Source organism: Sturnira hondurensis, unplaced genomic scaffold (assembly GCF_014824575.4).
Source record: "Sturnira hondurensis isolate 20B ecotype Veracruz unplaced genomic scaffold, ASM1482457v3 Scaffold0001872, whole genome shotgun sequence".
NCBI classification, from domain to species: Eukaryota; Metazoa; Chordata; class Mammalia; order Chiroptera; family Phyllostomidae; genus Sturnira; species Sturnira hondurensis.
Window position 1 is genome coordinate 36,890,084 of NW_028074503.1, and position 16,905 is coordinate 36,906,988.

Genomic DNA, 16,905 nt, shown 5'->3' on the forward strand with positions numbered 1-16,905 from the left:
TTCACCATTCTGCTACCCCCTGCACACCCACTGTGCACAGGCACACCCCCCCATCTCCGCCCCTCTCTCCCACAAGCCCCTCTCCATAAAGGGTCCTATTTAACAAAGGTTGCAGAGGGGTCCAGAGAGTACAGGGACAACCCCTTAACTAAGCTTGTGAACAGGAGAGACCCACAACATGGAGGTGACAGAAAGTGTTTTTCCTGTGAACCTTCTCAGTGTATAATGAAATAAGTGTACTAAAACACACCAAACTGCTCTGCCCTTATCAGAGTGGAGGACTCCTACATCCACTGCGAGTTAACACCGTTGTCACCCTGCACTGGCACCTCGAGGGGGTTCCTTGTGGGGCATCAGTGCGATTCCAAGGCCCGTCCCCACGCACGTCTACGGGGAAGGGGAGGAGAAGGACACAGCAGCGTACCTCCCGGCGCACCAGGCTGCACTCCGACTGGTCCAGGAGAATGTTCACCACGGTGCCCCAGAGCCCACCAGAGATGTTCTGGCAGCTCTGGGCCAAGGCCACACAGCCGCTCTCCAGGGTGGTCAGCGCTGACCCTACCCCCAGCGAAGTGAACCGCACCTGCTCAGGTGGAAGAAATGTTCTCAAGTCAAAGAATCTGATTCCCTAACACAAATTCTTCATTTTTCTGGTACATAAAATATCACATTTTATGACATTGTCTTGACAATCCTGAATTATAAAAGACACATAAAAACAGTGCCCTATACATGCATGAATAAATAAAATCCTATTTCACAATTCAAGAAGGCAATAATATAGGAAGAAAACTTAACTGAAAGGAAATGTCACAAAATGTCAAAACGAGGTATAAGGAAGAATAAAAAATACAGCTCACAATACTTTTTCTAAAGAAAGCTGAGGGTACTTACGTATCTTTAATGAGCCAATTCCTGATCATTCCTCATTTTTAAAGAGACTACCTATTATTTTGTACTATCATCCTTAATTTTTTATTTTTAAAGACTTTATTAATTTTTAGAGAGAGGAGAAGAGAAGGAGAAAGAGAGGGAGAGAAACATCAATGTGTGGTTGCCTCTCACACACACTTCACTGGGGACCCGGCCTGCAACCCAGGCATGTGCCCTGACTGGGAATCGAACTGGCGCCCCTTTGGGTCATAGGCCAGCATTCGATCCACTGAGCCACACCAGCCAGCGCCCATCCTTCATTTTTTAGTTTCCTCCAAATAAATGGCTTTAACTTTTTTTAAATTTGTTTTCAAAAAGAAGTAGTGGAACTATTTTTAAAAGATATTTAGCATTTTTCCTGAAAAATTTTTTTTGAAAAATGTTTTCAAATAAGTTTGATGTAGTAAAATAGGTGTGTACCACAGCTGCCCAAGCTACACCTTGTGCTGAACTTCTCAACTCTCTGAATTCTAATCCCCAAGTACAGTTTCAATGATAACTACAAGGTAACGAAAAATGTACTCATGATATAATCACACGACAAGTGCAAGGCAGACACTTGCAGAAGTCCAAGTTCAATGCGTCTAAACAACGTAACTTCTCAGTTCAGATCAAATAATAGCTCTGTACATCAAGGTTTCTATTATAATGGGACACGGTAATTTCTTGCTTGAATTAATGGACGATGTGTATAGTCACCATTACTGTATTATATACTTAAAAATTTGCTACAAGTAGATCATAAAATTACAAAAACAGTGAAGAAGGTGGGAAGAAATTTTTGGAGGCGAAGGGCATGTTGGTGGTATTGACAGTGGCGTGGTTTCTCCAAACCCATGAAGTTGGGTGCATTAAGTACGTACAGTTTTTTGTATGACAACCATATGAAAATTCATTCACAATATAAACTCTGCACCGCAATGGGACTATTCTACTAATGACACTCAAATGTCACCTGGCAGCGATCCTTCTACACTGGCTGAAAATGACTAGGTGTTTCCAATAATTTTCACTGTTCTTTCTAAAAGTGACAAATTTGGTAATTCTTTCATTTTTCATGCGTTTCACCCGCGCCCGAATGAGTCGGACTGAAGAGGCGGTGCTGTGAACTGAAACGTGCCCCTCAGAACTCACATGTCAAAGCCCTAACACCACGTGGACTGTGTGTGAGGACCGGGCTCTCGGCTCAGGGGAACTCAAGGAAGTCGTAAGGGTGGAGTCAGACAGGACCGGGGGTCTTAGAAGAGGAGGGAGAAGTCATGCATCTGAAAGCAAGAAGCTTAGCCCTTCCCAGAAGCCAACCATGTTATGAACATCTTAACCTTGGACTTCTACCTCCAGAACTGTGAAAAACAAATTTTTTCCTTCAAGCCCTCCCCCATCCTGCCCTCTACCCCAACGCAGAGTATTTTGTTTCGGCAGTCCAAGCTGACTACACGGTGGTGAACAAAGTTGAAGGTTTAGTAGCTCCATTAATCGCCCTTTGGAAAAGACGAACGTGCACGTGCATATGCCTTGCTTCATGTGTTCCTTCACCTACACCCGAAGGACTCGTTTTTCTTCACACTGACCTCTGGGTCTCGGTCGACCCACAGCGGAATCAGCCAGGCCAGTCCCTGCTGGGCGGGCGCGTGCTCCTCGCTGGGACCACCCAAAGGCAGGGACCAAAGTGACACCCACTCCTGCAATTGAAAAAGGAAAAAGGGAGCAGAGACACAGGAGGTAACTTTCCAAGAATAAAATAGGGGAGGTTTTAAGTAACTCTGAATTTTTTTAAATCAAAACAAAGTAAAAATGTACTAAACACTTGGCTTTAATTCATTATTTAGCCAAAATAAGGCAAACAAAAGCATTGGCTCCTCCTTAAAAAGTTAAATGTAACCTTTTTCTTCAGAACAGCTATTTTCCCATGGTTTTGAAGCAACAGTCTATAATCCAGATGTCAGTCAAAATAAATTTCAAATAAAATTCCGATTTGTGGAATAGACAACTTTTCAGAAACATCTTAGTCAAAAATCTCTGTTGTCTCCTAAGGAGAAAAGTCAAGAGAGATTTTCCCACAGCAGCACCACCCCCCCGCCCCCGGGCCCCGAACTGCCCCCACGGTACACACCCCCCATGCACCACTCCCACGCCGGCTCACCGGGCTCCGGTCCTGGGCTGCCATCTCGTGAGACAGGTGGAGCAGGCAGAGGACCGCGCTCTTGGTGACGCCCTTCCCCATGAAGGACGTGGCGTTTCCCCCGCGCTCCACGTAGAAGGAGGTGATGACCTGAAAAACAGCGCCAACGACTTCACAGGGGCTTGACCAGGGAGCCCAGTACAGACAAACACATCACTCGCCAGCGACGTGTCTGAACTGACTCCTGACCACAGTTTATACATTTAAGAATGGTTATGACGGTAACTTCTGTCTTCTCACCACAATTAAAAATACGTTGTTAATAGTACTGCACCATATATTTCAACATTTGTTAACAATAAACCATAAAATGTTTTTTCCTTTGGAACTTACATAAAGAATGTACAGTGTCCTTCTAAGAGATTTTAGTGATTCAGAAAATACCCATAACATTCTTCAAATGTTTAATTCCTTTAAGTAAAAGAGTTTATAAATGCCCTTTTTTACTTGGTGGAAAAGTACACTCAGAAATTACTAGCTATATCAAACTCCTATGGACTACCAGGATTAAGCTAGATTTTCTAGAATTACAGTTTAAATGTAAGCGAACATTTTCCCCACTTCTGAGCAATCTCAGATTTCTATGTCATATGAAAGTACATGTTTACGGGAATCATTAGCTGTCAACTCTTTTTCGCCCAGACTAAGGGGTTTGACACATCTCCATCAGTAACAACACAATGTTTCTCATCTAAAGGATATGCCCTTCACGTTACAAATGATGCTATAAATCAGGTACTTGTACACTGAGGCACATTTTAAATGCATTAGGGAAGCTTACTTTTTAAAACACATTAGTAAGTCTTTAGCTAATATATCCATTCTAAAACTTCACACATTTCTTACCATAGACACTTTGAAGCATGAGATAACTAAGTAATATACTGCATTTTTTCAGAACTTATACTTCTTCAAGAGAAAAAATTATTTCATTAAAGTGACTACACAAAAATTCCTATTAAATGTTATACCTCAGGTAAGAATACCTAGGATTTTGTAATCTTAAAAAGCAAGATCTACTTTTGGGAAGAAATTCTAGATGACATCACCTGAAGCAGAATTTATACCGACATCACCTTTAAAACAAGACTTATTAAATTAATGCAGGCACAAAATTAAATACATGTAATTTACACTCATTTATGTCACATTCCAGTATTCAAACTGTATTCTAATTTAAAAACCACACAGAAGACACAGTATAACTTAAATTGCCCGTTATCTGCCCACTGTGTACGAATCCCGGGGTGGGAGGGCACCGGGGAGCTCTGGGATGGCGGAAAGGGTCCACAGACGACTCTCACGCGCGCGGTTCCAACACGCCGGTGCACCGAACAAAGCAAGGATGCAAGTGTTCGGCAGGGTAATAGTGACCCACACTGCTACAGGTCAAGAACCTGCAGGGGAGACCAGTCATGGAACCCACACTGAGCCTCCATGTCGGGAAGGACAGAGTCAGGCCCACCCAATGAAGGTCACGAGTAAGCGAAGGCCAACGCACAAGTGAAGGCGAGTGGATAAGGAAAGGTACATAAAGAAAGGTGAATGAATAAACACTACGGCCAATGGAGAAGACAAGCGAGACGGAAAAATGGATGTCTGCCAGGAAGCGGGGCCTCTCGACATGTCTGGCAGATACGTAACCAATGAGATGATCTGATGAATAATTTTAGGGCAATGAATTCAAAATTGTAGGTAAATTTCTAGAAGAACACAGCTTACTGCAGCCGGCACAAAAAGGTACAAAATCTAAATAACTCTAAATTTAAAAAATTCATCTACAACCTTCCCCAAAAGAAAACTCCAGGCCCACAATGCTTCACCATTGAATTCTACTACACATTTACACTGGAAACACCACCAATTCAAATAAGCCACTCGAAAGACAAAAAAGCATTATATGAAGAAAAGGAGAAAATTATACACATATATACAGGACATGACTTTAATGTTAAAACCTGATAAAAGTTGCATGAAAAGATGCAATAATCCTAAAAACATTTTTGTGTAAGAAAATAGGTAGAATAATCTTTAAAACATTAACCAACTAAATTTGTTTATAGTATAAACAAAATAATACATCATAACCTATTTGGAATTTTCCACAAACTCAAGGTTAAAATTTAAAAAATCAATATGATGCATCGTCTTTAATGGACGACAGGGGAAAACGTTATGAATATCTTAAAAGATACAGAAAAAGCAACATTTGTCATTAAAAAAAAAAACTCTAAACAAAATGGGACTAGAAGAAAAGTTCCCAAGTCTGATTTTTCCTGAACTAATTGAAGAAACTACCACAAAGAGTATACTGAAAGATGAAAAAGTAAAGCCTTCGAGTTTGGAAACAAGAATTGCCGGTACATGATTAATATATAAGAACCAAGTATATTTCCACACATAAACACCAGTTAGAAAATAAAATGACAAAAGCTCATTTTCACCAAGACAAGAACGTTCATAGCAGCAACATCCAAAATGGCCCTAAACTGGAAGAAAAGAAAAAGAATGTCCCTCAACACTGTAGTAGAGAGCACAGAAAAATGAAATTAAACCCACTCCACCCCAGGCAGCCCTCTGACGCGGACAGTGACGCAGGAGCCAGGATCCCGGTTCCCTCTCACCCATCAGGCAAAGCAGTCACTGGCGTACAGGGGTGCACCCGATCAAACGTGAAACCCCCAAGCACGGCAAAGAAGCGTTTACCACCAAACTCAGAGAGCAGCTCCCTCTCGGGAGGAGCGCAGTCTGGGGAGGGGGCGACCAGCTGCGGGGCTGGCTGCGCTCAGCTGGTGCTGTGGGGGGTGGGGGCGGGGGAGTGCGTGGGTGCCACTGTGCAACGGACCGGGCTCCCTGTTTACATTTTATGAGTTTTCTGCACGGGGGTTGTGTCACGCAAACATATAGGTTAAACAACGTAAGTAAAGGAGCAAACGACCACCCTGATGTGAGGCTTAAATGTGAGCCTTGGTTTGTTTTTCTTGAAAACCAGGGTATGCGTAAAAGTGACCTTACTGAACAAAGAGCAAACAACTGCCCACTGAGGGCCGCGACTTACTTCCAGGAGGCCGGACAAGTACTTCACGCAGATCTCCAGCGGCGTGGCGAGGGCAGAGTGGGAGCTCCAGCCGGGCAGCGCGGTGAGGTGGGCCACGCCCCGCAGGGTCCTCTCCAGGGAGGGCAGGCCGTAGAAGTGCGGCGCGTCCGTGACGCGCAGGCACTGGAGCAGCTTCAGCGCCAGCTGCGTTTGGAAGGCGTGAAAAAGTGCCAAGCACTTCCTGTGCACACAGAAGGGAAAAATCAACCGCGAGGCGAGCGCGACGGCGTGGTGGGGGGTCGTCTTATTGGTGGCAGCGGGTTCCTGACAAACACTGTATCAGAAAAGTATGAACTAACACAAAAGCCAGAAAATATTCCCTCAAAGAAAGCTTTTCAAGAAGAAAAGCATAGTTAAACCACCACCCCGGTATGGAATGTAAAATATCAGCAAAACAGTGAAAACTACAAAGCCCTGGCCGGAGTGGCTAGCGGATTGAGCAGCAAGCCTGTGAACCAGAAGGGTACTGCTTTGATTCCCAGTCAGGGCATGTGCCTGGATTGCAGGCCAGGTCGCCAGGAGGGGGCGCTTGAGAGGCGACCACACATGGATGTTTCTCTCCTTTTTTTCTTCCTTCTCCTCTCTCTAAAAAAAAAACTATATAAAATCCTTAAAAAAGAGAGAATAATATATAAATGGATATTGTAATTGCCACCCAATAATATGAAAAATTGGTATGGAAAGCTAAATGCATATTTTAAATGAGTTTAATTGCTATATATTAAATTGCCATACATTTAAATCATTCACTACCATTAAAAATTTTAATTTTTATTGGAAAATGTATTTTCCCAGAAAGCTAAAATAAAAGAAAACGAAAGGCTTTAATACATTTGACACAATTTATACAAAACTGTCAAACAATCAAGGTACATTTTCTATTAGAAAATAAAATCTCTGAAATTAAGCATCTAGGCATGGATCCAAAGATATAATTCCCAGGAGAAGTGATATCATTGTGTAAGAAAACACAGAATAGAGTGTAAACTTTCTTCAGCTTTATAGATCTTTAGACTCCAAAAGTCACAACTACTGACTATACTAGCTATTCCATTCCAATATTATAGGTGTGTGGCATATAATTTTTAAAGATCACAATTTTCATATATCTGTCATCCAGATGCTTTTAAAGTTTTAAAATATACACATAAACTCATATTTCTCACAGGTCAGCAACAAAGTAATCTACTTAGTACCATAAGAAAAGTTTGTATCCCAGATTTCTCTCTCCACCCCTAACCTTTTCTAACTCCCTGCTCACTCAATTCTGTCTCTCCTCAATACACATCTCCTCCCCTGCTCTCCACTCCTCACTTCCTTGCCTCCTTCTCTACTTGCCTCCCTCCCTCCCTCTTCTCCCCTCCACCCCTGATTTTCCTCTTAGTCTAGTTTTCCTCGGCAGCAGGTGCATGGCCAGCAGCCTATAAGCATACACACGTATCTCCAATCCGGAAACAAACAAAAATCCCAACCTGTTCTGTGAAGGGAGGTGTTTCAAACACTCCTCTCCTGAACAGTAAAACTCACTAACAGCCCACACCTGCGTGTCTCAAAGTCTAGTCCCAGGACCCCTGGAGTGATTATTTTAGGGCAGGTTCCTAAGCACCTGACGTGACCACTTTAAAGACACGTGTGTAGAACTCTCCCCATATCCCAGGTCCAGAGGCTCCGACGTCCCTGTCGGTGGACTCACCATGCCCTCGCCTTCAGTGCTTTGCTGAGGCACAACCTGCCTGCAGTGAAATTCACAGGTTTCCCATGCGCCCTGCACGACAGTTTCATGTATGCACATAAGCACGTAACCACGAAGCATGCCAAGATGGAAAACATCCTCAGAGCCTCCAGAGGCTCCCCGGGGTCCCTCTCTGGTGCCACCTGTCCTGACTTGTGTTCTACACCCACTCACCTTCTCTTTCACTGCGCCTCGTCCGCTGTTAACCCCATGCAACGAATTCTCTATTTTAGAAACTCTATTTCTCAGATGTAGAATTTGTATTTAGTTCTTTTTTGCACTTTCCATTTCTCTGCTGCTGGCATTGTGCGCATTTTTATTAATCTTGTCCACACATTCCTCTAATATTTATTATGCTTATTTAAAATAACATTATTTATAATGGCAGCTTTAAAGTTCTCATATCTGACATCAATGGGTCTGTTCTTAATGACTTTTTCCTCTTAACTATGGAAAAGAGTTTCCTGTTCCTTCACAGTTTTCTTCATTTCTGGTTATGTGTCACTCTTTTTTATAAAGAGCTACTAAGCGTGAAGTGAGTAACACTTTCTCAGGGTGACAGCTTGCCCTTTGGTCACAGGACTTGGGTCGGGGCTGATCTCCTGGACACGATCAGGTGTCGAGCCGAACCAGGCCTGTGTGGACACCACAGTTTGCTGAAGACAATGTCATGAGTGTGGGACTCGGGCTTTCCTTCCTCAGAGCCTTGGGGTTCAAGCACAGGAAGGCCTCCCCAAATTAAAAATTTCCGTGCTTCAGAGGGTACTATCAAGAGTGACAAGAAACCCACAGAACTGCAGAATAATTTGCAAATCAAACATCTGAAAAGGGAATGATGTCCAGAGCACAGAAAGACAACTCAATAACAACAGACAAACAACCCGGTTTAAAGCCGGGGGAAGGGCTTGACAGAGGTTCCCCGGAAGAGTCAACGGGGGCACGAGCCGGTGAGGACGCGGAGACCCAAGGACACCCAGACACGCTGCGGGTCGGGCAGTGCCCTGACTGCTGTGGCCAGCGCAGACTCCGCTGTGTGTGCGTGTTCGCAGCAGCACTGTCAGAGTCCTCAAGGGTGGAAACGGCCCACGGGTCTACCAACAGACACACACACAGACAAACACAACTGGCACGTCCACGCAGGGAGTATTACTGGGCCACAGCAGGAAGTAAGCACCGACACGTGTGGTAAAGTGGACGGTCCTGGAACACACAACGTTAGGAGACTGAAGCCAGACACAGAAGGCCATGCTGTTTGGCCGCATTGACACAGAAGGTCCAGAGAAGTCAGATCCACAGGTACGGAAGGAGCGGCGCTCGCAGCCACAGCCCTGGAGGAGGGGTGACTGGGAAGAGGCTAATTAGTGGGCACAGGGGTTCTTTGGGGGAACGAAAATGTTCTGCAGTTAAATAGTGGTAGTTGCCAAACAGTGTGAATACACCAAAAGCCAACAATTCTACACTTTAAAATGATCAAAACGACTAGTGAATTTGCCTCATTTTAAAAACAGAGAGAGACATGTCAGAATCACATTTGAAAAGCATGAATGCAAAACTACTCACAAAGCCACAGAAATGGGCATAACTGTGCAGCGCAACGTGTCGAGAGCCGAGAGAGGACCGGGAACTGAAACCCGGAGAGCAACAGACTTCCCTGCGTGCAGAGCGCAGACGGGCTGCCCCAGAGACCCCACGGCAACCACAACAGACCGCCCGCCTGCCCCCGGAGCCGAGGCCCCTCCTCCTCATCATGAGCAGCAAGTGACAAGTGGGCTCTTCGGAACTAATGAGAGCCTGGTCCCCTACCAAGACCCCCAGACCTTCAGCGACGCAACGGCACCTGTCAGTAACTGCCGTGAAACTGAGCAGCAAGGTGTTGAAAAAGGCCATCAGTTCCTTCTGGAGCTGCTGCCTGACCGCGGCTCGGACGTCATCTACCTGCTCTTGTGCCTGCGACTCCGTCAGAACCAGCAGGTCCAGCAGTGGGTTTGGACTCTAAAAAGTGAAGCAGACAGGGAGCATGTTTACTCTCTAACGGGCGAGGGGGGTTCCCCAGGGCAGCCTCGGAGGCTCGTGATGTCCTGGGTAACTCCGAGGTACATGCACGCACCTCGCCAGCCAGTGGGGGCCTCGCTGCACCCCGGGCCGGCTCTGCGCTCTGAGGTGCTTCAGGTGTCGTCTCAACAAACGGAGCATCTCTATTAAAAAAAACGAGGAAAGTGCAGAGAAGCATAACATCGAAAACAGACCCCTGTAATCACACCTCCCAGAGACCACGGCTCCTAGCAGACGGCACGCACTCCTCTTTTTGCATGTGCGAGTATAAGCGTAATGTTGCATTTTTAACAAAATGGGGATCGAGTGAAAAAATCCACCATTAAAATCATTTTTTTTTGCCTCAACTTGTTAACAAGAATTCTTCAAAAACAGGTATCTGATTGCTTTCTACTCCCGAGGATCAGCCGCAGTGGCGGCTGAGCGCCTCGACTCTGCCAGCGCCCTCCGCACGTGTTCTGGCCGACGCTGAGTATTGGGGTCTTTGCCAACTTGCTAGACTAACAAACAAAACTAATGCTGTTTAAAACTTTTCCTGTTTTCCATTTTTAAAAGAAATGTAAAGGATTATTTCTAATAATATTGAAAGAACAGAAGATATCACATTAACCCCCAGCATTAACTGATACGTGCAATATCATCGTCACGGGCAGTATGCTAAAGACAGGAAACAAGATTTCATGTAACCTTTCCACTGAAAGAGAAAATGTGCATTTTCTTATTTTACACATGAGCAAAAAGGGTTAGGTAACCTGTCCAAAGTCATGAGTACAGGCAGAGCGAGGATTTAATCCCACAACCATGTCACTGCAAAGCTGGCTGACACTCTGGGCCAGCACGGCATCACCCAACAGTGTATAAGCAACAGGCAGAGGGAGGCACAGCCAACACGTCCCTGCCACTGTCATAAGGCCATCACCTGACGAACTCCACTCAGGAATGACCATGTTCTCCAGGCAAAAGAAATGAGGAAACAGGAACCCCCGCACTTCATGCCACACGCCCCAACCCGGTGCCCAACACCACAAACCACACCACCCAGGGCCTCTCGAAGTCCTGGGGCGTGATGTCTTGCTCTAAGTCACTCAACGACCTGCACACATAAGCGGCTTTTTTTTTTTTTGCAGCCTTTCATCTGGAGCAAGAACTGGCTCACGTGGATCAACTAAAATTACGTGAAACATGACTACAATTTCCAGGTTTCATACATGAATAAGACAATCAAGGTACACACTTAATAACATGACAGAAATAGACGTATATTCTAAAGTGCTCTTAGGCCCACATCACCAGGGGCGGACCTAGGCCTGCTGTCCCTCCAACTCCCGTGCACACTGGCAACGTGAACGAGCTGTTTCTCACGCCAACCCCATCTCGGTAAAACACGACCTCACTATCAGGAATTACTAATTTTGACAAGCAGATAAAAACTTCGTAAAAGACAGAGTCACATATGAATATACTGACACAGAATGTATAACCATACACACATACTATGTATAGTGTGTACTATACACAGTATGTATACTATGTATACTATGTATAGTATGTGTAAAGTTAAGATTCCTCCAAAGAATACCATTCTACTTACAACTTGTTTTTGCTCCTAAGCTGCCGAGACTCTGCCCTTCCTCCTCGGCCTTGGATTTGCAGGTTGACATTAAGATTCAGGGAACCTCGGCAGCATCTCTACTAAAATGTGGCGTGAATTACCATTCCTCGGGTACAATGAAGGTTAGAACAGAGGTCTCTAATGACGTCTGCTTATCTTGTTCATCTCAAGTGCTTCGTCAGACCTGAAGGCTCTGTCTTCAGACATCAGTATCCAATCCTCACGTTAAACCAACTGCTCGGGCCATTATTTTGTCACGGCTGACCTCCAAACGGCAGCAATTTCTGTCACAATGGCTCATTTTCTTTCAGCACAGTTACCACGCATCGAACCCAATTTGCCATCAGCAACCTACAGAAGTAGTGCATGCACTACCCCCCGCCCCCCACCCCGTGCCAAGCACACAGGAAAGTCAGCCAGAGAGACACATGCAGCGCGGTTCCGAATAGCCACCCCTCAAAAAAATTATGGGTCCACGTTTATAAACTTCCACCCCAAAATTCATTCTATCAGGAAAGGTGTTAAAACTCACCACTTCTGCGTAATTTTATATATTTACAAGTATCATTACACTTCCTGTTAGCATTCTACTGTAGAATCAAGTATTTAGACCTGCCCATTTTCGTTAGTTTCTGCCGCCGCCACTTGGTCATCTTTCCATGTTCTGCCTACACGTTCAGAACAATTCCTTCGGAAACGCTGCTGTGCTGACCACCTGAGCTCACGTCTATTTCACCCCCTCCAAACGGTCAACTTCAGGAGGCACTGGGCCGCCCCAGGTCAGGCTTCCCTGATCTTGAGCCTCGGTCTTCACGAACACTAACCTAAACGCCCGTGGCATTGGCACTGAGACAGGAACGCCCCCGGGCGTGGGCCCCAAAGTCCAGCCCGCCCCACCTCAAAGTGGTACTTCCCACACTAGTGACGGTGCTGTGTGAGGAGATAAAGTAAAAGTTCTCCCAAGACAGCCCCGGTGCTTCTCAAAGCAAAGAAAGTCAACTTTTCCAAAACTCCTACCTGAAACAGAATTAAATTACAGCATAACCACCTATAATCACACAGAAATTCCACTTTAATTTCAAAACTATGAATAAATGATACGATCTGTATCTGCACTGAGCACACTACAAAATTCATAATCATCTAAATATAGAGCGTTCATGATCGTCATAGTTATACATAATTTAGGAAAATACAGTTTAATATGCAGTGACTTTTCCACTGTTATAACTACGTGCAGTCTTTTACACTACTTGTCAATTAATGCACAGACTTTAAAGAGAAGCCCCTATGGCTGAAGCCCACCCTACCTGCTACTTCACAACCCAAAGCAACCACAATCTTCGGAACACACGTCCTCTGACCTAAGAAGGAGACTGCTTTGGAGCTTATCTTTTTTAAAAAATGAGTAAAAAAATAGTTATAAAACATTTGTAGATGAAAATTCAGTTGAGTTATCAAAAAACTCATTCAGATTGAAAGCTTTATAGAGATTCTTTTAACAATATTTTAATATCCAATTCCTGAGATATTTAAACATGCTTAAAAGTAAAAAAGAATTATAATAGCATTAGGCTTTACTATTTTTGCTTTATGAAAAATTCAGAAAATAACTGCCTCTGAGTGCTTCGTTACTGTTTTAATATTTCAGAGATAAGAGAAAACTCTAAGTAAATATGGTTTTTTGCAATCATCCTTGAGAGAGTAACTAAAGAGCAAACTTTACCGGATGAAGAGTCTATTTACTTTAGAAGTTTAATCATCACATTAAATTCAAAAAGTACACTTTAAGAAAATTAATCTTTTGTCTCTCATTTGTAATATAAATGTTTCTCTGAGTTCATCCTATCTTTCTAGCTGTGTTGAGGTATTTCTTGCCTGACATGCAGAGCCAATAATATTCACAAATAATATTCATCCATGGGACAACTGTTCTGTCCTTAAGTTTCACAAAATGGAAATAAAGTTAATCTGAAAGGAGTAAAAATGGCCAGGAAAATATAGAAAATAAAGTTTATTAAAGAAAAATTTTTAAAATTATTTTAAAATGTAGTTCTCTAGAAAATACAGACATATTAAGGGCACACAGTACAAAGTCCAGCTAAACAGTCATGTATATATAGGAAATTAGTGTGATTTTTTAAATGGTGGCAGTTCAAACCAGGAGTAGACACAGCATATAGGAAAACTGCTAACCATTTAAAAAAATAATCTACATCCAAAAAAAGAGGATTAAAAATATAAACAAAAATAAAATCTTAAAAGTAATACAAGAAAACATGGGAGTGTCTACTCAAAACTCTGGAGTAGAAAAGACCTTTCCAATGAAATACATAATTTAGAACTTACGAAGAAAGAAACATATATGTGACTACATAAAAATAATATGGCAGCCCTGGCTGGTGTAGCTCAGTGGATTGAGCACAGGCCTGTGAAGCAAAGGGTCGCCGGTTTGATTCCCAGTCAGGGCACATGCCTGGGTTGCAGGCCAGGTCCCCAGTAGGGGACACATGAGAGGCAACCACACATTGATGTTTCTCTCCCTCCCTTCCCTTCTCTCTAAAAATAAATAAATAAATAAAATCTTTAAAAAAAAATAAGTAAGTAAAATGGCATCGAATAGATAAATACCTCATCCTGTCCTTGTGGAGTCTACTTTCTAGTGGGGTGGGGCACAGGTGAAGTCAGCAAAGCTACTCTGCAGACGGAAGTGATAAGTGCAGTGGGGAGACACAAAGCAAGAGGTGAGGCAGAGAGAGAGACAGCACGGAGGGAAGGACGTCACATTGCCTGACGGCCAGAGCAGGCTCCCTGTGTGACTAATACTTGCACAGAGCACTACGTGCACCCGGCAGTCAGCAGACAGGTATCTAGAGAAAGAGGGCACCAGCCGGGGAAAGAGGAAGTGCAAAGGCACTGAGGTCACTGCGAATCTCAAAAACAAACACACACACACAAGTATCCCTGCCACGTGGAGCTGCCCCCGCAATCGCAGTCCTGGGAATCGTGTCTGTAAGTACATACTCGCACCTGCAATACAGGCCATTGTTTCCATTTCTGTTAAACTTGAACAGGTTATGAAATTAAAGTTACGTGTTTTCTTGTAATTAACTACATAGATTCCACAATGTCGTAAGTTTACTACTGAGTTGATCAATGTTTATTGAGAGTTCTCCCTGCACACGGTACTATGGTATGTAACTGGGAACAAAGTAGTCCACATTTTCACCATCTACAAAAAGGTAGAAGAAAATGAGCACCTAAACACCTCTCACACATTCACACACAGACTGATGTCTTCAATCTATATATCCTCCAGAAAGTCCTCTGTATTACAATTTCTAACGTAAACCAAAAAGTCTTCTCAGTTAGAATTTTTAACTTACACCATATCGGCACTTGGTGTAAGTTATCGGCACTGGGTACTTTCACAGAGAATCATGTTTTCAAATAAGCTTTGTAAATGTATGAACATACAATGAAATACATTTGTGTTATAAAATCTACCATCTTCTCAATTTAGGCCCTCTTTTCCCATTTTTATGTAGGTTTTTTATGTGATTACTTGTATGAAGGTTTATCATTGCTAGGTTAAGTAAATTCATATGATGTTTGGAAATAAATGGGTAAACAATATATGGCGAGCCAGCTTCTTGGCAAGTTTTCCTTAGCACGCAGTCAGCTGGAGAGCTGGGCGCAGTGGGGCTGCAGGTGGAAGACCCCAAGCCCCCTGGGCTCATTCTCACCAGTCTCATCACCACCACGTCCCCCAGGCCTTGTCTGGCTCCACCCCCAGCCTCTCCACATTCCTGTCTTCACCCCCATGCTCCAAGATCCCCACTTCAAAATACCACCACAGCAGGAAATCGCAGGGAAACAGGTTCTGTGGACCAACAAGACAGCAGGTCCCATTCATCTGCAGGCTTTCAACTTCATCAACCCAGTCATGACCACATCAAGAAGGCCACGCGGCCACGAGCCCTCTGACACACCAATATTCTACTTCTCCATAATATCGAGTTAATAATTTTCAAACAAACCACCTGTCACACCTAAATCCCAAATTCCTTAACAACACTTACAGGCCTAAGAAGTAATTCTAGAAGCCAGCTGAGAAGTTCCACCGATGAATTTTTCCTTTGTTCCTTCAATAACTTATTCAGAAAATGTACGATGTCTATCAGCAGTTTCTCATCTTCAGCGCAAGCAGGAAGCACCTGTAAAAACCTACAATGAGGAAGACAATACTTAGGGTTTCTGGCTCTAACAGTGGTGCATTGATAAATACTTAACCACCAGCTGGGAAGTGGGTGCCAATTTGTTGTGTCTGCCCATTTCTACAGTGTAAATATCCCCCATGGCCGACAGCCAGCCACCAACGTGACACAGAGCGGTGGAGAGACGCACGACATCATTTCAGTAACACGGAGCAGATGTAACCTCCAGAGCACGGAAAACAGTGCTGTAAAATGACTGGGGGTAATAACTTCTGCATAATCGTCACCTTTATTATCACATGACTCATCAAACTGTAAGTTTGCATAACTTCGTATTAAAGAGCAGCTCTGTTTAAACCAACCACCGCGGCAAACCCCTGGCCAGGCCCCGCCAGAGACGCGCGGTCAGAGCCACACGGCTGGACCCTCGCTGCATAAGGACCCAGCCCCTCAGGAACGCATCCACCTCCATTTGGAGAAGGGCCCACTCTGCGTTCAATGAGAAAGTCGCCCATTCTCCACTGGAGTGACAGGAGGGCCCAAATGTGGGGCCACTGTTGCCAACCCCTGCGCCTCCACCTGGTGGGTGCACAAGCCGAGACAGGGTCGCACGGCCGGGCTGGCGCCTCTCCCACAGTTACTAACGGTCCTCCACAGCGGGCCACCAGCTTCGCAGAAGTCAGACCAAACACCAAAGTGAATCACACTCATGGCTAAAAGCAAGAGCAAAACCAAACAGCCTGCTAGACGGGCACCAAACCTACTACCAACCCACTCACATCCTAAGTCACGTGTAATATGGACAGCAATAAACACTCAGTCTGTTTGTTCTTGTTTCAGCCTGGTCACTTACTTGTATAAGAGCAACATTTCCCATGATAAGGAAACTTTAAAAGCTGTTATAAGTGTATTAATAATTCCTTCTAAAATGCAGTGATTAGGTTAAATTTTTTCTCTTCTGCTGTTACTAAATACACATTACAAGTAATAAAAATCCTGGGTTTTCCCTTCTACAAAAGCATTTTTCTCCTCACAGCATCAGTGAGACGACATGCTCATATTGTCACAGCTGCGGCAACA

At 44.1% G+C, this 16,905-nt stretch overlaps 1 protein-coding gene across 1 annotated transcript in view; it reads right to left on the minus strand.

The window, feature by feature from the left end:
- RTTN (rotatin) overlaps positions 1-16,905 on the minus strand; it is a 98,978-nt gene that overhangs the window by 42,118 nt on the left and 39,955 nt on the right. Inside the window, exons 26-31 of the mRNA XM_037035684.1 lie at positions 15,691-15,835; positions 9,782-9,936; positions 6,174-6,393; positions 3,077-3,205; positions 2,505-2,615; positions 425-583 (exon numbers count right to left, since the gene is read on the minus strand). Coding sequence (XP_036891579.1) covers positions 425-583; positions 2,505-2,615; positions 3,077-3,205; positions 6,174-6,393; positions 9,782-9,936; positions 15,691-15,835 — 919 coding nt within the window. The remainder of the gene's footprint in view (positions 1-424; positions 584-2,504; positions 2,616-3,076; positions 3,206-6,173; positions 6,394-9,781; positions 9,937-15,690; positions 15,836-16,905) is intronic.